Source organism: Scyliorhinus canicula, chromosome 17 (assembly GCF_902713615.1).
Source record: "Scyliorhinus canicula chromosome 17, sScyCan1.1, whole genome shotgun sequence".
NCBI classification, from domain to species: Eukaryota; Metazoa; Chordata; class Chondrichthyes; order Carcharhiniformes; family Scyliorhinidae; genus Scyliorhinus; species Scyliorhinus canicula.
Window position 1 is genome coordinate 128,849,190 of NC_052162.1, and position 24,332 is coordinate 128,873,521.

Here is a 24,332-nt window from a genome sequence, read left to right on the forward strand (position 1 = left end):
GACGATCGAGTCAATTCTTTTGTACTCGATCTTGCGTTTGCCGTGCGTGATGACTGTTCCCAAATACATCACTTTACTCTCCAATATTTGGGCCTTTCTGGGGTCCACTTTACATCCGATTGTTTGCAGAAGTTCCAGGAGTTCAGACAGAAGCATGATGTGCTCTGCCTTGGTGTCTCTGCAGTAATAGGTCATCCACATACTGTACCAAACATTCGGGTCGGGAAAATTTCGCTAAACCATTTGACAACTGTCGGTGGAAAATGGAGGGGGAATTGTGGAATCCTTGTGGAAGGCATGTCCACGTGTACTGCTGACCTTTAAAAGTGAATGCGAATTTGTACTGGCACGCCTTCGCCAATGGGATTGACCAGAAGCTATTGCTAATGTCCAAAACCGTAAAGAATCGTGAATTGAGTCCCTGCTTGAGCATGGTCTCGGGACTTGTCGCTACCGTGGGGGCCACTGCGGGGGTGACTTTATTGAGTTCCCGATAATCAATGGTCAAGCGCCATGATCCATCGAGTTTCCTCACTGGCCAAATTGGGGCATTATTAGTCGAGGCTACTGTCCTAAGTACGCCCTGCTCTAACAAGCTCTCTATTACTGTCACGATTTCTCCCTCTGCTTCCTGGGGAAATCTGTATTGTGGTTGTGGTCTAGGGTCAGGTCCTGTAATTTGAACGGATCCAGTCATTCTGTCGCAGTCGTGCCTGTGACTGGCAAATGCTGATCTGTTACTCTTTAAAACTGCCCTAACCTGTTTGTCTGTGGAGAGCGTGGTCGGATCAAAGCAATACTCTCCTACTGCGCCAATCCTGTTTTCATACTCACCTACTGTGAGCGTTGCGGGGGCTCTTTCAAACCTTGCCATTTGCCAGACACACTGATTAACTGGGTCGAACGACAGGCTGTGGGCATCCATGAAATCAATTCCGAGTATGTGTTCTGCTGTGTGGGGCAGATCAACTAAAACAACGGGGTGTCTGGTGGAGATATTCCCTAGTTGGATGGGTACAGGGGCTGTAATGGTTCCTTGCTGCGAGTGATCTGTAAAGCCGCTGAGTGTCATTGTGGCTGTAGTGGGCCACGTGTCTGCCTGTGGTGTAGTGGAGGAATTAATGGTAGTGCGGGACCCTCCTGTGTCCCAGAGTAATTCAATGGGCTGTCCCTGAATTTTCGTTGTGACTACCGGTCGTCCGGATCTGTCCCAGAGGGTGTCACAGACCCAAGTGGGGGAGCCCGAACACCGTCAGTCCGTTCCGTCCACATTGGTCTGTCCTGACTGCGTCCCTATACTGTGGATAGACTTCGCTCTGTTTCTGTTCAGAGTGCTTGTCTGTTGGCTTCTCTGTGATTTCTGTGGTGCGTTGCATTCTCTAGCAAAATGCCCTAACTGTCTGCAGTTAAAACATTCCTGTGACTTCTGTGGGGGGGCTGTTCTTTCCCTCATTTACCCATGCGGGGTTTTGGTGCGCTCTTACTGCTTGAATGTCTACCTCGGTTTGCGCCTCCTTGGGCTTCTTAAATGCTGTTTTACCATGAATAGATTGCTCCCAAGCGCGGGACAATCTTTTCAAAACCCATTTTTCATTATGGGCCTCTTCTGAGGGGTCGTAATTAGAGCAGCCTTTCTGTCCTGCCTCTGTGGCATGGGAGATAAGAGTGCGGGTCCATTTAGCCATGTTATCTTGGGTCAAATGTGCGTGGTCTAATTCACCGAAAACTGCAGTGAAGTGAATCCACAGCCTTCCTGCAAATGCTGTGGGGTGCTCGGTCTTTTTCTGCCTACATCTGTTTAGGCCTTCTACTGGGTCTCCACTGTTATACCCTATCGCATCCAGAATAGCTGTATGCATTTCCTCGAGGGTGTCTCCTCCAACGTTCTGTGGGTCGGGGAGGGCTGCTACTACTGAAGAGTCTAAACTCAAAACTGTGAGCTTAATGTGCTCTCGCTCATCAAGGCCGTACATGGTCGCCTGCTGTTTAACTTTCGCAAAGAATTGGTGGGGGTCTGAAGTGGGGAGGAATGGGGTGATTTTCTCACACGCGTCCCTTAGTTGAGTCACGGTTAAGGGGGTGGTGTAAGTGATCTCGGGTGCGCTGTCTGCGGTTGCTTTTCGTTGGGTGGTGACTGGGTTCATTGGTGCGGGTGCTATCTGATCTGTGGGGGGTTGGGGCGCTTTCCTTTTCTGCTGTCTCTCCTGCGCACATGTTCCCTGAACATATCGGTGCGCTGTCTCGCTTAACACCTGCCAATCTGGTGCATTCTCTTCCTCTAGTTGCGTTCCAAAAGTATCTTGGAAGCCATTCTGAACAGAAAGCAGAGATTGCAGCTCCGCAATCTGCTTCCTACATTTAGCGTGGTCCACTGTGCTTTGGCTTTGCTCAGTGGTGGCAGCATGGAGTGCTCTTAAAGCTGCCTTCCGGTCGCTGCACTGCTTCTTCAATGCCTCTACCTGCTTTTCTGATTCCTGTCTTATCAAGACTGCACGCTGCACATCCTGATAGTCTTTTTCATATTGTACTTGGGAGCTGCCCAGATGGGCTAGACAAGACTGGTGAGCCCTCTTGGCATCATCCACCTCTCTATCCTTATCTGCCAACTTCTTTCTTAACTCTAGATTTTCCCTTTCTATATCACTGACATCCACCGTACTCATGCGATGCCTTTCCTCTAATTCTGCTTGGAGCGTCCTGATGACCTCCTCTGTGCCTCGCAATTGTGCCAAGCAGGACACAATTGCCATCGGCTTACGTGCTTTACCTAGATTCCTTTTGTGAATTGCGCTCAAGTCCTCCCACCAAGTATGTCCTATACTCCCGGGACCTGTTTCCTCATTCGAACAGAATTCGCTCCAAAGGGGCCATCCTTTCCCTTTGAGGTACTTCCTGATCTCTTGTTCCCAAACGGGACACTGACCTACTCTGCTGGTCGCTGCGACCACAAACTCTTGGGGGTGCATGAGGCGTTCCATTGCCTGCATGGCCATTTCTTTCTCAATGCTCTCTCTTAAATTTAGAACAAGGGATGCTAAGGCGGTGTTATACAATTGGGTACGGCTTTCGCTATTTTCCGAAGTATAAACTCCCAACAGTTTGTCGCAACAAGAGTCTCTCGGTTTTACCTTATAACCCTGTTAGTTACGCATGCAAAAACACACTTCAGAATTATGAGGATTGATGTGAACTACTTGAACACTTGTGGTTTTTCTTTTTCCCAATTGGATTTCTGATTCAAATTGCTGGGTTCTCTCGGAGTGGGGGGGCCACTTCTAGTCGAGTCCCGCCAGAGTTCGCCACTAAATGTTGATCGTTCTGGGTGAGTGTGCTTGACACTCAATTGGTTCTGTTTTATTCCTTAGCTCTAGAGTCGCCAGGTATCTTTATGATACCGCCACAAGGTTCAAGTTCAAGTACAGATCAATGACTCAATACACCAGTTAGTAAGGTCAAACAAGACACATTTATTATTACACAGTTATTTGCTACTCATGCATACTCATGCATATAATACTGAGACTAAACTGTTCCTGCCACTACTAGGCCAGTACTTATCTGGAATAAGGGAACTGCCGGATCAGGGAACAATTGCCTCTTGCTTTGTCCTGGATCGGCAGGCTTCCAGTTGGTGTGGACTAAAGGGGTCAGGAGTGTCTACTCTCGTAGCGTGCGTTGTATGACACTTACTTGTCGGTGTAGCAATTGGCCAGGCCTCTCCTTCTCACGTTCAAGTTCTTAGAGAGCTGCTGCAAAGGTGTTCTGCTGGGAGGGCCGGCTAAGAGGTATGTTATTCTTAATTGTGTCCATTGTGCCCGGGAATCGCTCAATTAATATGCAAACTTGCTAGTTTCTATGCTGTCTGGTTTCTTCACAGACAGAATCCACAGAGAGGTTCTGCAACCTGCTTGCCTTTCTGACATTGTCCAATTTTCCCTGCATGCAACTCAATGTTCCATTTTATGTCAGGAAGTGGCCAGCTTCGGTGGCTACAGGGCTCAGTAACTTGTCCTTTCACACTGTGCTCTCACACAGGGCTCAGTAACTGGTCCTTTCACACTGTGCTGTCACACAGGGCTCAGTAACTGGTCCTTTCACACTGTGCTCTCACACAGGGCTCAGCAGCTGGTCCTTTCACACTGTGCTCTCACACAGGGCTCAGTAACTTGTCCTTTCACACTGTGCTCTCACACAGGGCTCAGTAACTGGTCCTTTCACACTGTGCTGTCACACAGGGCTCAGTAACTGGTCCTTTCACACTGTGCTCTCACACAGGGCTCAGCAGCTGGTCCTTTCACACTGTGCTCTCACACAGGGCTCAGTAACTGGTCCTTTCACACTGTGCTGTCACAGGGCTCAGTAACTGGTCCTTTCACACTGTGCTCTCACACAGGGCTCAGTAACTGGCCCTTTCACACTGTGCTATCACACAGGGCTCAGTAACTGGTCCTTTCACACTGTGCTATCACACAGGGCTCAGTAACTGGTCCTTTCACACTGTGCTCTCACACAGGGCTCAGTAACTGGCCCTTTCACACTGTGCTGTCACACAGGGCTCAGTAACTGGTCCTTTCACACTGTGCTATCACACAGGGCTCAGTAACTGGTCCTTTCACACTGTGCTGTTACACAGGGCTCAGTAACTGGTCCTTTCACACTGTGCTGTCACACAGGGCTCAGTAACTGGTCCTTTCACACTGTGCTATCACACAGTGCTCAGTAACTGGTCCTTTCACACTGTGCTATCACACAGGGCTCAGTAACTGGTCCTTTCACACTGTGCTATCACACAGGGCTCAGTAACTGGCCCTTTCACACTGTGCTGTCACATAGCGCTCAGTAACTGGTCCTTTCACACTGTGCTGTCACACAGGGCTCAGTAACTGGTCCTTTCACACTGTGCTGTTACACAGGGCTCAGTAACTGGTCCTTTCACACTGTGCTGTCACACAGGGCTCAGCAGCTGGTCCTTTCACACTGTGCTATCACACAGAGCTCAGTAACTGGTCCTTTCACACTGTGCTCTCACACAGTGCTCAGTAACTGGTCCTTTCACACTGTGCTGTTACACAGGGCTCAGTAACTGGTCCTTTCACACTGTGCTCTCACACAGTGCTCAGTAACTTGTCCTTTCACACTGTGCTGTTACACAGGGCTCAGTAACTGGTCCTTTCACACTGTGCTGTTACACAGGGCTCAGTAACTGGTCCTTTCACACTGTGCTCTCACACAGGGCTCAGTAACTGGTCCTTTCACACTGTGCTCTCACACAGGGCTCAGTAACTGGTCCTTTCACACTGTGCTATCACACAGGGCTCAGTAACTGGTCCTTTCACACTGTGCTATCACACAGGGCTCAGTAACTGGTCCTTTCACACTGTGCTATCACACAGGGCTTAGTAACTGGTCCTTTCACACTGTGCTATCACACAGGGCTCAGTAACTGGTCCTTTCACACTGTGCTGTCACATAGCGCTCAGTAACTGGTCCTTTCACACTGTGCTCTCACACAGGGCTCAGTAACTGGTCCTTTCACACTGTGCTATCACAGGGCTCAGTAACTGGTCCTTTCACACTGTGCTCTCACACAGGGCTCAGTAACTGGTCCTTTCACACTGTGCTATCACACAGGGCTCAGTAACTGGCCCTTTCACACTGTGCTATCACACAGGGCTTAGTAACTGGTCCTTTCACACTGTGCTATCACACAGGGCTCAGTAACTGGCCCTTTCACACTGTGCTATCACACAGGGCTTAGTAACTGGTCCTTTCACACTGTGCTGTTACACAGGGCTCAGTAACTGGTCCTTTCACACTGTGCTGTTACACAGGGCTCAGTAACTGGTCCTTTCACACTGTGCTATCACACAGTGCTCAGTAACTGGTCCTTTCACACTGTGCTGTCACACAGGGCTCAGTAACTGGTCCTTTCACACTGTGCTATCACAGGGCTCAGTAACTGGTCCTTTCACACTGTGCTCTCACACAGCGCTCAGTAACTGGTCCTTTCACACTGTGCTGTCACACAGGGCTCAGTAACTGGCCCTTTCACACTGTGCTGTCACACAGCGCTCAGTAACTGGTCCTTTCACACTGTGCTCTCACACAGGGCTCAGTAACTGGTCCTTTCACACTGTGCTCTCACACAGAGCTCAGTAACTGGTCCTTTCACACTGTGCTGTCACACAGGGCTCAGTAACTGGTCCTTTCACACTGTGCTATCACACAGTGCTCAGTAACTGGCCCTTTCACACTGTGCTATCACACAGGGCTCAGTAACTTGTCCTTTCACACTGTGCTGTCACACAGGGCTCAGTAACTGGTCCTTTCACACCCTGCTGTCACAGGGCTCAGTAACTGGTCCTTTCACACTGTGCTGTCACACAGCGCTCAGTAACTGGTCCTTTCACACTGTGCTGTCACACAGGGCTCAGTAACTGGTCCTTTCACACTGTGCTATCACACAGGGCTCAGTAACTGGTCCTTTCACACTGTGCTGTCACAGAGCTCAGTAACTGGTCCTTTCACACTGTGCTGTCACACAGGGCTCAGTAACTGACCCTTTCACACTGTGCTCTCACACAGGGCTCAGTAACTGGTCCTTTCACACTGTGCTCTCACACAGGGCTCAGTAACTGGTCCTTTCACACTGTGCTATCACACAGGGCTCAGTAACTGGTCCTTTCACACTGTGCTGTCACAGAGCTCAGTAACTGGTCCTTTCACACTGTGCTGTTACACAGGGCTCAGTAACTGGTCCTTTCACACTGTGCTATCACACAGGGCTCAGTAACTGGTCCTTTCACACTGTGCTGTCACAGAGCTCAGTAACTGGTCCTTTCACACTGTGCTGTCACACAGGGCTCAGTAACTGACCCTTTCACACTGTGCTCTCACACAGGGCTCAGTAACTGGTCCTTTCACACTGTGCTCTCACACAGGGCTCAGTAACTGGTCCTTTCACACTGTGCTCTCACACAGGGCTCAGTAACTTGTCCTTTCACACTGTGCTGTCACAGAGCTCAGTAACTGGTCCTTTCACACTGTGCTCTCACACAGGGCTCAGTAACTGGTCCTTTCACACTGTGCTGTTACACAGGGCTCAGTAACTGGTCCTTTCACACTGTGCTCTCACACAGGGCTCAGTAACTGGTCCTTTCACACTGTGCTCTCACACAGGGCTCAGTAACTGGTCCTTTCACACTGTGCTCTCACACAGGGCTCAGTAACTGGCCCTTTCACACTGTGCTATCACACAGGGCTCAGTAACTGGTCCTTTCACACTGTGCTGTCACACAGGGCTCAGTAACTGGTCCTTTCACACTGTGCTATCACACAGGGCTCAGTAACTGGTCCTTTCACACTGTGCTATCACACAGGGCTCAGTAACTGGTCCTTTCACACTGTGCTGTCACACAGGGTTCAGTAACTTGTCCTTTCACACTGTGCTGTCACACAGGGCTCAGTAACTGGTCCTTTCACACTGTGCTGTCACAGGGCTCAGTAACTGGTCCTTTCACACTGTGCTATCACACAGGGCTCAGTAACTGGTCCTTTCACACTGTGCTATCACACAGGGCTCAGTAACTGGCCCTTTCACACTGTGCTCTCACACAGGGCTCAGTAACTGGTCCTTTCACACTGTGCTATCACACAGGGCTCAGTAACTGGTCCTTTCACACTGTGCTGTCACACAGGGCTCAGTAACTGGTCCTTTCACACTGTGCTATCACACAGGGCTTAGTAACTGGTCCTTTCACACTGTGCTCTCACACAGGGCTCAGTAACTGGTCCTTTCACACTGTGCTGTCACACAGGGCTCAGTAACTGGTCCTTTCACACTGTGCTGTCACAGAGCTCAGTAACTGGTCCTTTCACACTGTGCTCTCACACAGGGCTCAGTAACTGGTCCTTTCACACTGTGCTATCACACAGGGCTCAGTAACTGGCCCTTTCACACTGTGCTGTCACACAGGGCTCAGTAACTGGTCCTTTCACACTGTGCTATCACACAGCGCTCAGTAACTGGTCCTTTCACACTGTGCTGTCACACAGGGCTCAGTAACTGGTCCTTTCACACTGTGCTATCACACAGGGCTCAGTAACTGGCCCTTTCACACTGTGCTCTCACACAGGGCTCAGTAACTGGCCCTTTCACACTGTGCTGTCACACAGGGCTCAGTAACTGGTCCTTTCACACTGTGCTGTCACACAGTGCTCAGTAACTGGTCCTTTCACACTGTGCTGTTACACAGGGCTCAGTAACTGGTCCTTTCACACTGTGCTGTCACACAGGGCTCAGTAACTGGTCCTTTCACACTGTGCTATCACACAGGGCTCAGTAACTGGCCCTTTCACACTGTGCTCTCACACAGGGCTCAGTAACTGGCCCTTTCACACTGTGCTGTCACACAGGGCTCAGTAACTGGTCCTTTCACACTGTGCTGTCACACAGGGCTCAGTAACTGGCCCTTTCACACTGTGCTCTCACACAGGGCTCAGTAACTGGTCCTTTCACACTGTGCTGTCACACAGGGCTCAGTAACTGGTCCTTTCACACTGTGCTATCACACAGGGCTTAGTAACTGGTCCTTTCACACTGTGCTCTCACACAGGGCTCAGTAACTGGTCCTTTCACACTGTGCTGTCACACAGGGCTCAGTAACTGGTCCTTTCACACTGTGCTGTCACACAGGGCTCAGTAACTGGTCCTTTCACACTGTGCTGTCACACAGGGCTCAGTAACTGGTCCTTTCACACTGTGCTCTCACACAGTGCTCAGTAACTGGTCCTTTCACACTGTGCTCTCACACAGGGCTCAGTAACTGGTCCTTTCACACTGTGCTGTCACACAGGGCTCAGTAACTGGTCCTTTCACACTGTGCTGTCACACAGGGCTCAGTAACTGGTCCTTTCACACTGTGCTGTTACACAGGGCTCAGTAACTGGTCCTTTCACACTGTGCTCTCACACAGCGCTCAGTAACTGGTCCTTTCACACTGTGCTGTTACACAGGGCTCAGTAACTGGTCCTTTCACACTGTGCTATCACACAGGGCTCAGTAACTGGTCCTTTCACACTGTGCTGTCACACAGGGCTCAGTAACTGGTCCTTTCACACTGTGCTCTCACACAGGGCTCAGTAACTGGTCCTTTCACACTGTGCTGTCACATAGCGCTCAGTAACTGGCCCTTTCACACTGTGCTGTTACACAGGGCTCAGTAACTGGTCCTTTCACACTGTGCTCTCACACAGGGCTCAGTAACTGGTCCTTTCACACTGTGCTGTCACATAGCGCTCAGTAACTGGTCCTTTCACACTGTGCTGTTACACAGGGCTCAGTAACTGGTCCTTTCACACTGTGCTCTCACACAGGGCTCAGTAACTGGTCCTTTCACACTGTGCTATCACACAGGGCTCAGTAACTGGTCCTTTCACACTGTGCTGTTACACAGGGCTCAGTAACTGGTCCTTTCACACTGTGCTCTCACACAGGGCTCAGTAACTGGTCCTTTCACACTGTGCTGTCACATAGCGCTCAGTAACTGGTCCTTTCACACTGTGCTCTCACACAGGGCTCAGTAACTGGTCCTTTCACACTGTGCTATCACACAGGGCTCAGTAACTGGTCCTTTCACACTGTGCTGTCACACAGGGCTCAGTAACTGGTCCTTTCACACTGTGCTGTCACACAGGGCTCAGTAACTGGTCCTTTCACACTGTGCTATCACACAGGGCTTAGTAACTGGTCCTTTCACACTGTGCTATCACACAGGGCTCAGTAACTGGTCCTTTCACACTGTGCTGTCACATAGCGCTCAGTAACTGGCCCTTTCACACTGTGCTGTTACACAGGGCTCAGTAACTGGTCCTTTCACACTGTGCTCTCACACAGGGCTCAGTAACTGGTCCTTTCACACTGTGCTGTCACATAGCGCTCAGTAACTGGTCCTTTCACACTGTGCTGTTACACAGGGCTCAGTAACTGGTCCTTTCACACTGTGCTCTCACACAGGGCTCAGTAACTGGTCCTTTCACACTGTGCTCTCACACAGGGCTCAGTAACTGGTCCTTTCACACTGTGCTGTCACACAGGGCTCAGTAACTGGTCCTTTCACACTGTGCTCTCACACAGGGCTCAGTAACTGGTCCTTTCACACTGTGCTGTCACATAGCGCTCAGTAACTGGTCCTTTCACACTGTGCTCTCACACAGGGCTCAGTAACTGGTCCTTTCACACTGTGCTATCACACAGGGCTCAGTAACTGGTCCTTTCACACTGTGCTGTCACACAGGGCTCAGTAACTGGTCCTTTCACACTGTGCTGTCACACAGGGCTCAGTAACTGGTCCTTTCACACTGTGCTGTCACACAGGGCTCAGTAACTGGTCCTTTCACACTGTGCTCTCACACAGGGCTCAGTAACTGGTCCTTTCACACTGTGCTCTCACACAGGGCTCAGTAACTGGTCCTCGCCCATGCTCTCCGTATCGCAGCGTGTCTTCAGTTTTGCGTGCATGTACCATACCCTAAAGGTTTAGTCTTGTTAACCCGCCCTCCCCTCTGGTTGTTGGTTAGATAACTCTACTTTGGAGGTGAATGCGGGCCCTGTGCCACCTTGTTCTGAGGAAGGTGCTCGCGGCTTCTCCGCCTGCATGGTAAATGCCCATGTGGTTTGGTTTGAGGTTGGGGTGGAGTGTTGGGGAGAATGGCCTAGAATGTGCCTGAAATTCTTTTCGCCAAACCCCATCAATCTAGAAAACTTTCTTGAGGTGTGGGGAAGGGTGTCACAGGCAGAAAGAGAATTGTGAATAATGACCGAACTGGGGGGAGGGGGGTTGGGGCAGGAAAAAGGGCCAGTGCCAGAAACTGAGCTTGTGCTCAATCACAAACCTGGGAGGCGGCCATTTGGCCCATCCAGGGGATACCACTGATGACCCAGTGACCAAATTCCTGCTGGGAATGCCCTCCTTCTGTAAGTATTCCTTCCGAGTGTTTTCTCGAAGGTCTGGCTCTGAATTTTTTACCATCGTGGCCCCCTTAACCTCAGCCCCATGGTCAGTGGAAACATGTTCCCTCTGCCTGCCCTCTCTGTTCTTCCCGTTCCACCAACCCGCCATCAATATCTGTCGAAAAACTTGGATCAAACCACCGCTAAACCATCAAAGCTCCAAGGAATGTCACCTGTGCACAATTGCGTCCTTGCCGTTTAACCCTTGGCAGTCCAGGTATCACTTTTAAGCATTGCTGGAAAAATCTGCTGGTGCGTAAGTGGCTGGGGGGGGGGGGGGGGGGGGGGGGGGGGTTAGGGAGTAGGGGTTGAAGAGTATGAGGGTGGGTGATAGAAAGCCGGCGTTAGGTTTTTCAGGAGTGTATTAAAGGAGGGAGAGAGGGAGGGCTTTCCAGAGGGGGACAGGTAAACCAGAGAGGGCGGGGGGGGGGGCAGGCAAAGGTGTCGCACAGGGGAAAGGACTCAAAATTGTGAGGCGGAGAATCAAAGAGGAGTTGCTGCTGGGGAAACAGGGTTGGTCTGAAACGACAGTGGGATTGGTACAGGAGGAATTGAAGTTGGATGGATGCAGTGGGATTGCTGAGGATCGTTGCAGGAATGTTTGCCTCCATTCCTGCCTGCTTGGTTCCAAATCTGGGCTTGTCCGGAAGATCCTCCGAAGTCCGTCTCCCCACCCCTTCTGCCTTTGCTCTGTCTCCCTCCCACTCTCTCTGTCTCTCTCTCTCCCTCCCTCTCTTGCTCTCTTTCAACCTTTATTTGCCCTTTAACCTTCCGGTTCTGCTTTCACATTTGGCCCAGTAAACTCCCTCTTGCTTTTCTGGTCTGTGTAGAATCGAGGGGCTGTTTTGGCCGGACAGTCCGCAGTAGAAACCTTTTTCCCGTCGCCCCGCCCAATACCACCCTGTGGGTGAAAATCCTGGAACTCTCTCCCTAATGGCACCGCAGGTGTTATTGGGGAGGGGGAGGGATATGGTAGATGCCGCACCTCTGCTGTGCCTGGCCAGTCCGTGGCATGAGAGAGATATGTTTTTGGGTCGATGATATTTAGCGTTGAGTGCTCCAGTGAAATTCGTCGATCCGAAATGTTGACTCTCTTTCTCCCTCCACATATGCTGCCTTACCTGCCAATCTATTGGGATCAAAGGCTATGGGGAGAAAGCAGGATTAGGCTATTGAGTTGGATTATCAGCCATGATCGTGATGAATGGCGGAGCAGGCTCGAAGGGCCAAAAGGCCTCCTGCACCTATCTTCTGTGTATCTATGAGTGTTCCCTGCTCACCCTCTCCTGCCCTCCCGCCTTTAATGAGTTTTCCAGAACTTCGCAGTATTTTGCTTTTGCAACAAAAAGAAGATCCATCATCAATGTGTTGACTCACATAACCTCCTGTTGTGCATCGCGGAGGAGCGCATGTGGTCTGGTCAACTCTCAACTCCTGAATAAATTGGACAGGTTGTTCTGAGGGGGAGGGGGGCGGGGGTGGTGGCCTACAGTCGCGTCAATTTATCTCGACCTCAATGCTGTCCTTTTGAAGTATCGTCCTAACTACACCCCTCACTCTTGCTCCATATAATGGCACCGAGTAGACATTTCCATTGACGGGGAGTGTCAAAAGCAAGGGATCGGTGAATATAAAAGCTGCCAATAAATCGAGTAGGTAATTCCGGGGCAGTCTCTTCACCTAGAGAGTGGTTAGCAACGTGGATCTCACCACCGTGGGGCCTGGGTGAGGTGGACGGCACAGAAGCACATTTAAGGGGAAGCTGGACAAACACTCGAGGGAAGAGGGCGCAGGGGGGTGTGTTGAAGCCACCAAAATCTGATCCGGGTGCAGCTCCCGTGACCCTGCCGTGCACAAATTGATCGCCTCCTCCGTGACGGTGACTCGACTTTAGGAGTCTGCTGCTGCTGGCTGGGAAGCTCTGTTTGAGAATGTCCGGAGATGTGGAAGAGGCGGCAGATAGCAGAATGCCGGTGTAAAGAACGTGTCGACCGCCTGCCGAGCCCATTTGAACCAAATCATTAAAAACATATACATATCAAGCTTGCTCCGAGCAACACCATGCTTTATGAGCCAAACGAGCGCAGTTAAACTCTGACTGACCTCACCCTGTGCTTCCTTAACAATATTTGGATTGCTTGTGGTCCGCATAGTGTTCCTTCAGCGAGGTCAGAGCAAGTATCAACCTCGTGGGTAGGGTGAATTGGGCAGATATGTAGGTGAGGCTACTTTTTATCGTGTTAAGAAGGGTGGGACAGTGGAAGGTATTGGGGTGGGGGGGGGGGGGGGGGGAGAGCTGGCAAATGCAGGAAAGGACCCCTCCTCTCGACACAATATGCCCAACCCCCCCCCCCCCCTACCCGCCCCAAGATCTGAACTGATTATTTGGGGGGCACAAGGTGGGTGTAGAAATTGGCACTTGCACCTCTCTCTAGTCAGAAGACCGTAGGTTTGAGCCTCCCTCCAAATGCTGAAAGCTAAAAGCCGGACGCCATCACATTACAACCCCCCCCTCCACCCCACCCAAAAACCACCGTTAGCCTGTGGAGGTGTCCTTTTTTTTTCATCCCATCTCCCATTTCCTCATTCTGCCGTCCTACCCTCCCAAAGTTTAAAAAAAAAGAGACAGCTACCTGAGGGTCCTCGACTGGCTGTGAAGAGCCCGAGACGATGGAAAGTGCCGTGTTTGTGAGCAAATTTCCGACTTCCTGTCAAGTTAGCACACTTGTTTCTGTCAACTTGTGATATTCCCCTGTACCGAGTCATGGATGTCAACATGTCACGCCCATCCACTTCCCCCTCGCGTGTTCGGCCGGAGGGGGTTCCTGCGACAGCACTGATGGGGCAGGTTTTGAGGGGAGGAGTGAGGGCAACAACGCGCACCTTCACTGCGTCGTCTCTCTCTCTCTAATAGAGGTGGGGTGGGGGGCTGCTGTGCCGTTCTCGCCCTTTGCTGATGAGGGCAGCGTTCCAGGTTTACAAAGGAAGATTTCAGAACGGATGTAAATCAAGAGCGGAAAATGAAACGAGGAGAACGGCTGCTGAGCTTGGCCTGCAGTCACCTAAGCTGGATCCCCCTACCCCTCCAATGCCACGTCCATCCCGCGCTCCATCCAGCCCTCAATGCCTCCCGAACTAGCCCTGCTCGCCTGAAGGCTTCCTCTCGCTCTCAGTGGCAGAGGGGCAAGTGGCCTTGTCTGCCTCGGAGAAGCACAGGGAATAGGTTGGTGGCTTGGGGATGACGGTGGTGCATGTTCGAACGTGGCCACCTGCCCCAAGGAGTTGAGCAGGAGCAATCTCTGAAATGTTAGCACCCTCGCCATGCACAAGAGATACCAAGGATGGTGACCTAAAGCTTGATTGCAGAGGAACGTTTTAAGGTGCGTCTTAAAGAAAGAGAAGTGGAGAGGCTTAAGGAAGGAATATGAGAGCTGAGGTGGCTGCCAATGTCGGGCATAATGTGAATTGGGGGCAGGAAAGGAGAGAAAGCAGATGAGGTGTTAGTGCAGCGGGAGGTACTAATTTTCAGCACTCAATTATTTTTCTTTTTTAACCCCTCACTTTCCCCTTGTTTCCCCCCCCCTCACTTCTCTAAACCTACCCCCCCCCCAACCAACCAACAACCACCACCATCAGGGGTATGACAGCCTTATGGCCGCCAAGCTGATGGCCAGCAATGTGACGAACAAGAACGACCCGCGGTCCCTAAACTCCCGGGTCTTCATCGGCAACCTCAACACGGCCGTGGTGAAGAAGACAGATGTGGAGGGCCTCTTCGCCAAGTATGGCAAGATTGTGGGCTGCTCGGTGCACAAGGGCTATGCTTTCGTCCAGTACGCCAACGAGAGGACCGCCCGGACGGCTGTGGCAGCGGAGGATGGCAGGATCATCGCCGGACAGCCGCTGGGTAAGCCCGGGGGTTGGATTCGGAGCGAGGAGTGGGCTGGAGCTGGCTTTCCAGCGTCCTTTCCTCACGCGGGCTTAATTGTCACGCTCTTTGACATTTGGTGTTCTTGGACCTAACCCGATGACTGCAAGGCATTTTCCGTCGAAGTCTTGAACCATCAGAGCCGACTTGCCAACCAATCAGCACCCTTTCATCGTGCAGTATAAATTGTTGCGCCCTTTGAAATCTGCTTGACTTGCAACTGGCCTGATGAGTGCAGGAGTGAAAGCTTCGACAGCACGTCCCTTTCTTTTGCAACAGCATTTTCTCGTTTTAAAGTTTGGCCGCCGCGGTAGCGCAGTATATCGTGCACATGGTAAGACTCTCTGAAGGGGCAATGCTGCGTTAATGATATGCTCTTGGGCTGTCAACGCGGAATAAATATTGCCCCCCCCCCCCCCGGTCACCAGTCCCAAGTCAGTAATAATGACCAGGGAGTGGAGACTTCCGGTTCTTTACTGTTCTGGGATCGGCTTCCCAGGCCCCTTTTCCATGCGTGTGTTTTTTTTTTTCTCTTGCGTTTCCCGAACTGAAGTGAACTCTTGAGGCCCAATCGCCGCCACCAACCGAGCCTGCAGAATAGAAAGTGTTTTTCTCCTTGTGCTCTTCCCCGTGCCCTTTGAACTCCTTCTGCACCCCACACCACCTCCAAAACAATTCCTCCTCCCGCCGTCACCCATCCATCCACCCCCTCAACGCCCTCGGGTGAGACAGTGGCAGGCCAAGTGGTCATGTGATCGGACTAGTAATCCACAGCCCAGGCTAATGCTCGGGGGGGGGGGGGGGGGGGGGGGTGCGCGACGACACTGGTTCAAATCCCACCAAAGGCAGCTGTTGGAATTTAAATCCAGTTAATAAGATCTGAAATACGTGGCGCTAATCCCAGTAATGATGACCGTAACAGCCATCATCGGTTATCGTTTAAAAAAGAAAAGCCCTAATGTTCCCCCAAAGTGGTTGACCCTTAACGACCCCTCTCTCTGAAATAGCCGAGCGAGACCACATTCAGTTCAAGGGGGCATTTAGTGGTGGGCAGCAAATGCTGGAACCCCACCAGCGACGCCCGCATCCAATACAAGAATAAGGAAACAAATATATAAATGCTGCTGTGAAGTCCTGGCCCGACGTGGCCCCTCCATACTGCTTGCCCTGTAAGTGTTGTATACGGTGGAAGAATAGGTCTGAAACTGGGTCTTTTACAGCTCAGCAAAGTGACGGAGCCGTCCTGTTCCCTCACGCCAACCGTTCCAGCTAGGTTGAACCAATTAACCTAAAACAAACACACTTAAGGGGGCAAGAAGCACGCTTTTCAAAGGGCACTGCGTTCATTTGATCAGGGGGGCTGATAAAACACCCCTGTTCCTCCCTCTTTCTCCTCGCCTTACCTCCCCGCCCCCTTCTCCAGCCACGACCCGGCAGGGTCTTACTCCTGCCACCATCTGGTGAGGGTGCGAGCGAACCCCAGGAGCTGGTAACCCTCCTGTGCCAGCACTCGGGAGAGTGCTGAGCGTGAGCGTGCCATCAGTGGGACATTAAAACCAGCGCTTCCCGTGATCCCGTTTTATCCTTCACACTTGGTGTAACCCCAGTGTGAAAATTGGGGGCAGGATGCGGGGGGGGGGGTGAGGTCAGTTGCTGACTTCTCTTATTTTTTTCACTGGATGTATGGGTGTTGTCAGTGACGATCCATCGTTTTATTGACCATCCCTAATTTCCCCTTGACTTGAGTGTCTTACTCGTCCATTTCAGAGAGGGGGCGGTTAAAAATCAATCACTGGGAGGCCATATGGGAAATTTCCCTTGCCCAAATGGGGCATTAGTGGACTAGATGGGTTTTAATGACAACCCCTGTTACCATTACTGAGATTGGCGTCATGTATTCCAGATTTAATTCAAATTGAATTGAAGTAGTTGATGCTAAAACATTGAATATATTAAGAGGCGGCTAGATATAGCACTAGATATAGCAGAGAGTGAGCGCGATGGGGAGAGCGAGCACGATGGGGAGAGCGGGAGAGCGAGCACGATGGGGAGAGCGGGAGAGCAACCGCAATGGGGCAGGCAGAGAGCGAGCACAATGGGCAGAGTGGGAGAGCGAGCACGATGGGGAGAGTGGGAGAGCGAGCACGATGGGGAGAGCGGGAGAGCGAGCACGATGGGGAGAGCGGGAGAGCGAGCACGATGGGGAGAGCAGGAGAGTGAGCACGATGGGGAGAGTGAGCACGATGGGGAGAGCGAGCACGATGGGGAGAGCGAGCACGATGGGGAGAGCGAGCACGATGGGGAGAGCGAGCACGATGGGGAGAGCGAGCACGATGGGGAGAGCGAGCACGATGGGGAGAGCGAGCACGATGGGGAGAGCGAGCACGATGGGGAGAGCGAGCACGATGGGGAGAGCGAGCACGATGGGGAGAGCGAGCACGATGGGGAGAGCGAGCACGATGGGGAGAGCGAGCACGATGGGGAGAGCGAGCACGATGGGGAGAGCGAGCACGATGGGGAGAGCGAGCACGATGGGGAGAGCGGGAGAGCGAGCACGATGGGGAGAGCGGGAGAGCGAGCACGATGGGGAGAGCGGGAGAGCGAGCACGATGGGGAGAGCGGGAGAGCGAGCACGATGGGGAGAGCGGGAGAGCGAGCAGGATGGGGAGAGCGGGAGAGCGAGCAGGATGGGGAGAGCGAGCACGATGGGGAGAGCGAGCACGATGGGGAGAGCGGGAGAGCGAGCACGATGGGGAGAGCGGGAGAGCGAGCACGATGGGGAGAGCGGGAGAGCGAGCACGATGGGGAGAGCGGGAGAGCGAGCACGATGGGGAGAGCGGGAGAGCGAGCACGATGTGGAGAGCGGGACAGCGAGCACGATGGGGAGAGCGGGAAGCGAGCACGATGGGGAGAGCGGGACAGCGAGCACGATGGGGAGAGCGGGAGAGCGAGCACGATGGGGAGAGCGAGCACAATGGGCAGAGTGGGAGAGCGAGCACGATGGGGAGAGCAACCGCAATGAGGCAGGCAGAGAGTGAGCACGATGGGGAGAGCGAGCACGATGGGGAGAGCGGGAGATTGAGCACAATGGGGAGAGCGGGAGAGTGAGCACGATGGGGAGAGCGGGAGAGCAACCGCAATGGGGCAGGCAGAGAGCGAGCACGATGGGGAGAGCGAGCACGATGGGGAGAGCGAGCACGATGGGGAGAGCGAGCACGATGGGGAGAGCGAGCACGATGGGGAGAGCGGGAGAGTGAGCACAATGGGGAGAGCGGGAGAGCGAGCACGATGGGGAGAGCGGGAGAGCGAGCACGATGGGGAGAGCGGGAGAGCGAGCACGATGGGGAGAGCGGGAGAGCGAGCACGATGGGGAGAGCGTGAGAGCGAGCACGATGGGGAGAGCGAGCACGATGGGGAGAGCGGGAGAGCGAGCACAATGGGGAGAGCGGGAGAGCGAGCACGATGGGGAGAGCGGGAGAGCGAGCACGATGGGGAGAGCGAGCACGATGGGGAGAGCGGGAGAGCGAGCACGATGGGGAGAGCGGGACAGCGAGCACGATGGGGAGAGCAAGCACGATGGGGAGAGCGGGAGAGCGAGCACGATGGGGAGAGCGGGACAGCGAGCACGATGGGGAGAGCGGGAGAGCGAGCACGATGGGGAGACCGGGAGAGCGAGCACGATGGGGAGAGCGGGAGAGTGAGCACGATGGGGAGAGCGGGAGAGCGAGCACAATGGGGCAGAGGGAGGCAGAGGGCACGATGGGGCAGAGGGGGGAGAGCGAGTGCGATCAGGGGGAGAGCGAGCGCGATGAAGGGGGGCCCATCCCCCCACACACACCGATCGCAGCCGTGTGAGCACACAAGGGCAAATGGGGAGGGGGAAGTGAGGCAAGTGAGCCCCAGGGCGCCACCTCTTCCGTTTAAATACATTCCTCTCTGAGTGACTTGCTGACTCTCTGCCTGTCTCTGTGTTCCAGACATAAATCTTGCCGGGGAACCCAAACCCAACAGGCCAAAGAGTGGCCAGAAGAGAACAGCTTCTGACATGTACGGGTGAGTTAGGCCTAGCCCATGAGGCTGCACGACTTACTGTCCTTGCTTTTGTTTCATGCGCGTTCTCCCCCGCTACTCTGACTGTCCGCCGTCACATCCAATCCTTTTACCTTCTTTGTTTAATTAATTTATGGGATGTGGTGGGGCATCGCTGGCCCTAATTGCCCCTGGTGGTGGGTGAGCCGCCTTCTTGAACCTGCTACAGTCCCTCTGGCGTCGATCCACTCGAGTGTTGTCAGAGCTGCACTCACCCAGGCAGTTCCAGGCCTACTAATGGGGTGAAAGAGACCTGCAAGAAAATATTCTTCCTTTAATGCCATTGCCTTCTCCCCCCACTTACCCTGCCTGACTCTGATTACCATAAAGCTTCAGTGTTCAGTGTAAGATGGATAGATCCTGGGTGACATGGAGGTGTTTGTGTAATGGGTGGCTGCCCCCCCTCACAGTAATATTCCATCGACCATGATACTTTTAAAAGTTGTAGAACTCAGGGGGTCACTGTTCGAAAATAAGGTGCCGCCCACTTGAGCAGAAGGATGGTTCCAGGGATGAGAAACTTCAGTTATGGGGATAGATTGGAGAGGTTGGGACTGTTCTCCTTGGAGAGGAGGGGGTTTGATAGAGATGTTCCAAATCATGAGGGGGGGGGGGTCTGGACAGAGTGGACGGGGAGAAACTGTTCCGGCTTCGTGATAGGATCGGGAACGAGAGGGCGCAGATTGGAAGCGATTTGTAAAAGAAGCCAATGTGATTTGAGGAAAACCCTTTTTCACACAGCGAGTGGTTGGGGTCTGGAATGCACTGTCTGGGAGTGTGGTGGAGGCAGGTTCAATCGGGGCGTCCGAGAGGGCGATAGGCGGTTATCTGAATAGAGACAATGTTGGGGGGGGGGGGGGGCTGTTAAGGGGAACGGCACAAAGTCACGATGCTCATTTGGAGAGACGGTGCTGACACGATGGGTCGAATAGCCTCCTTCTGCACCGTAACGGTTCTGTGATTCTGGGATGAGGAGGAATCATGTCTCAGAGTGGTGAGTCTCTGGAATTCTCTTCCTCATAGGGCGGTGGGATATTTTTAAGACAGAATTGGATAGATTCTTGATTAACGAGGGGGTGAAAGGTTATCCGGGGTTCAGCGGGAATGTGGAGTTGAGGTTACGATCAGACCAGCCCTGAACTTATTGAATGGCGGAGCAGGCTCGAGGGGCCGAGTGGCCTCTCTTCCTGTTCCTGGTTCGTGGATTCTGATATAGAACTCGCTCCGTGATAACCTACTGGGGAGTCTTTGTCAGGGCCTCAAACTGTTTTGCCGCATTTATTACTGACTACAGGAGCAAGGATTTCTTACTGCAGCTGTACGGGGCCTTAGTGAGACCACACCCAGAGCACTGTACGCGGTTTTGGTCTCCTTATCCAAGGATATCCTTGCCTTTGCAGGTGTGCAGCGTAGGTTTACAAGACTGATTCCTGGGATGGCAGGACTGTCAAACGTAGAGAGCAGGCCGACTGGGCTTTGTTCACTGGAGTTTAGAAAAATAAGGTGGATCGCATTGAGACGTACAAAATACCGACGGGGGGGGGGGGGGTTGTTGAACAAGAAGGTCTCCATGTCAGGATACACACACAATTTACATTGCAGAAGGAGGCCATTCGGCCCATCGAGTCTGCACCGGCTCTTGGAAAGAGCACCCTACCCAAGGTCCACACCTCCACCCTATCCCCATAACCCAGTAACCCCACCCAACACTAAAGGCAATTTTGGACACTAAGGGCAATTTATCATGGCCAACCCACCTAACCTGCACATCTTTGGACTGTGGGAGGAAACCGGAGCACCCGGAGGAAACCCACGCACACACGGGGAGGATGATACGGGGTAGGGCCATTTAGGACTAAGAGGAGGAGAAACTTCACTGGGAGGGTGGTGAACCTGTGGAATCCTCCACCTCAGAAAGCCCATGGAGACCAAATAACAATGTATTAAAGTGAACGGATAGGGCGGCACAGTTGGGACTGCTATCTCAGATCGCCGAGGTCCCAGGTTCGATCCCGGCTCTGGGTCACTGTCCGTGTGGAGTTTGCACATTCTCCCCGTGTCTGCGTGGGTTTCACCCCCACAACCCAAAGATGTGCAGGGTAGGTGGATCGGCCACGCTAAATTGCCCCTTAATTGTAAAATCCTTTTTTTTAAAAAGGAGATTTCCAGACTTGAAAGGTGTTGAGGGGTTTGGGGAGAGGGCGGAGGGGGGGTGGGGGGCATTGAAGTAGAGGATCAGCCATGGTCCTGTTGAACGGCGGAGAAGGCTTGAAGGGACGAATGGTTCACTCCTGCTCCTATTTTCTCTGATTCTCAGACTTGCGTGCAGGTTTGCCGGCACTGCAAAGGTAGGCGGCGAGGAGAGCCGTGTAGGTGCAAGTGTACAAATTACAAAGAGATTATTTTTTCTCTATAAATTTAGAGTACCCAATTCATTTTTCCCAATTAAGGGGCAATTTAGCCTATCCAATCCACCTGCACATCTTTGGGTTGTGGGGGCGAAACCTGCGCAGACTCCACACGGACAGTGACCCAGAGCCGGGATCGAACCTGGGACCTCGGCTCCGTGAGGCAGCAGTGCTAACCCACTGCGCCACCGTGCTGCCCCGCCGAGATTATTGACGGATTTAGGTGAATGGGCAAAAAAGCAGCAAGGGGCTTTCAACTGAGGCAAACGTGTACTTTGGAGCTTTAAAAGGAAATGTTTTTCGACATGGTGGAAAGCTTTAACTAGGGGAGGTTTAAAGAGACGTGGGAGGTACACGTACAAAGATTGTTAAACGAAAGGGAAAATGCTGGAAATCTCAGCAGGTCTGGCAGCATCTGTAGGGAGAGAAAAGAGCTAACGTTTCGAGTCTGATGACTCTTTGTCAAAGCTCAAAGATTGTTAAAAATGTCCTGAACAGGTTCAGAAAATAATGAAACGGCTAACGGATTCTTGGGCATTATAGTTCGAGGGTCTTTTTGAATACAGTGGTGCGGGGGGGGGGGGGGGGGGGGGGGGGGGGTCGTGTTTGAGGTAATTGCTTGAGGTGCCAGGAAAGGTCCTGGCTTAGACCACACTTGGTGCATTGCGTGCAGCTCTAGCACACCGCAGCTTAGCAGGGATGCACCTGACATTGGAGGGAATGCAAGCTTATATTTACCAGAACGATTGCTGGACTCCCGAGGATTAAAGGAGCGATTTAGGTGGTTTGTCGGGGCGTGGGGGGGTGCGGGGTGGGGGAGGAATAATAAGGCTCACGTATTGCTGCTGTGTGGGTCTGGGGGCAACACAGCTTCAAAAACGTTAGAGCCAGACCTTTCAGGGGTGAAATTAGGAAGCATTTCTACACATGGCAGCCTGCCTGAGGCAGTGACCATGACGGCGTGGTGGCACAGTGGTTAGCACTGCCCCCTCTCCAGGGCTCCGGCTTCAAATTCCGGGCTCGGGTCACTGTCGGTGCTGAGTCTGCGCGTTCTCCCCGTGTCTGTGTGGGTTTCCTCCGGGTGCTCAGGTTTCCTCCCACAAGTCCCGAAGGATGTGCAGGTTAGGTGGATTGGCCAGGATAAATTGTCCCTTACTTTCCCAAGATTAGGTGGGGTCACAGGGGTAGGGCGGGGATTGGATCTGTGTCGAGAGGTCTTTCAAATAGTCAGTGCAGACTCGATGGGCTGAATGGCCTCCTTCTGCACTGTCGGGATTCTATGTGACCGAGTCTGTGCACTTAACAGTTTCTTCCTACTGTCACCTTCCCAGGTCCTCATCTGACCTTGACTACGACTATTACCGGAGCGATTTCTACGACAGGTAGGTGACCCTCCGTGTGGATGGTTATGTTTCTGGGCGGCTGCTGCTGCTGATCTTCTTCCTTTTCTGCCACCTCACTGCCCATCCTTCTCTCCTTGTTCTCCCCAGCCCACCCCTTCACTCCTTACTCGCTCCCCCAACTTCACTTTCTCCAATCCTGCTCTCCTCTCCACTTCCCATCTCCCCCACCCCCGCCCTCCACTCCCCCAATCTGCTCTCTCATCACTCTCTGCCCCCTACCACTTCTCCCTCCCTCCCTTCTCCCTGGCCTGCACCCGCTCTTTCTGTCCCACTCAGGTGAGGTGAGGTCCCATGCAGGGGCTGGACACTCTGCATGCCGGGGTCGGTGAGAAGCCGTTTGGGGGCGGACTCTCTGCGGGTAGGCATACGTTCTGCTGACGACATCCACCTGGCATGTGGGTTGGCGCAGGGGGCTCCAGGGTGTGAGACTGGCATAAATTACATCTTTTTAATTGCATTGTTTTTCCACCTAGTGCTCCCCCAACCAGACAGTCGGAGGCATACGAGATTCCATCGCTAACCAGGTAAGCTTTCCGACTCGCGCATGCCGCGGCTATCGGGCTGCCCAGACCCGCAGCTCGACCAGCGACCAGATCGGCAACGGTAAATTTATTAATGCCAGCCAGTCGCATAGTAACTTATGAGGAGACAGTGGTGTAGTAGTAATGGCAGTGTGCTGGTAATCGAGAGGCCCCTGGCTATTGCTTGGGGGGGGGGAACATGGGTTCAAATCCCACCAACTGAAGCTGGTGGAATTTACATTCAATGACTAAAATCAGGAATATATGGCGCAACTCCTAGTAATGATTTAAAAAAAAAAAATTTAGAGTACCCAATTATTTTTTTTACAATTAAGGGGCAATTTAGTGTGGCCAATCCACCTATCCTGCACATCATTTTGGGTTGTGGGGGCGAAACCCATGCAGACACGGGGAGAATGTACAAACTCCACACGGACCAGGGCCGGGATTCGAACCTGGGTCCTCAGCGCCGTAGGCAGCAATGCTGACCACTGTGCCACCGTGCTGCCCAACTCCTAGTAATGAAGACCGTGACACCATCGATTGTTGTTTTAAAAAAAAAACCCATCTGGTTCACTGATGCCGGGAGAGGGAAATCTGCCGTCATTATCTGTCCTGGTCTACACTTGACTCCAGACCCACCCACCCCCCAGTCCTGGTCTACACTTGACTCCAGACCCCCCCCCCCCAGCCCCGCAATGCTTCACCATCCCAGGATCGGATTTGCAGCGCCAGTGTTCTTACGCAGTGGCGCTTGGCCATCCAATTGATGCGCGGCAGGATTGTCCTCGCCTCGATCAGATCAATGCCGGGTTTTGAGGGGTGGATTCTGGATCCTGGACGTCAGGTATCGAACCACCCATTTCCCCTCCTGCCGTGGGATCTTTCCCAATGGAGAGACATACGGACTGAAAACGTTGACTGTTCCTCTCTCTCTCTCTCTCTCTCTCTCTCTCGAGATGCTGTCAGACC

At 52.8% G+C, this 24,332-nt stretch overlaps 1 protein-coding gene across 1 annotated transcript in view; it reads left to right on the forward strand.

The window, feature by feature from the left end:
* Window positions 1–24,332, forward strand: part of LOC119951702 (heterogeneous nuclear ribonucleoprotein C-like) — a 64,408-nt gene that overhangs the window by 33,300 nt on the left and 6,776 nt on the right. Inside the window, exons 3-6 of the mRNA XM_038774970.1 lie at window positions 14,648–14,918; window positions 18,917–18,992; window positions 22,768–22,818; window positions 23,313–23,363. Coding sequence (XP_038630898.1) covers window positions 14,648–14,918; window positions 18,917–18,992; window positions 22,768–22,818; window positions 23,313–23,363 — 449 coding nt within the window. The remainder of the gene's footprint in view (window positions 1–14,647; window positions 14,919–18,916; window positions 18,993–22,767; window positions 22,819–23,312; window positions 23,364–24,332) is intronic.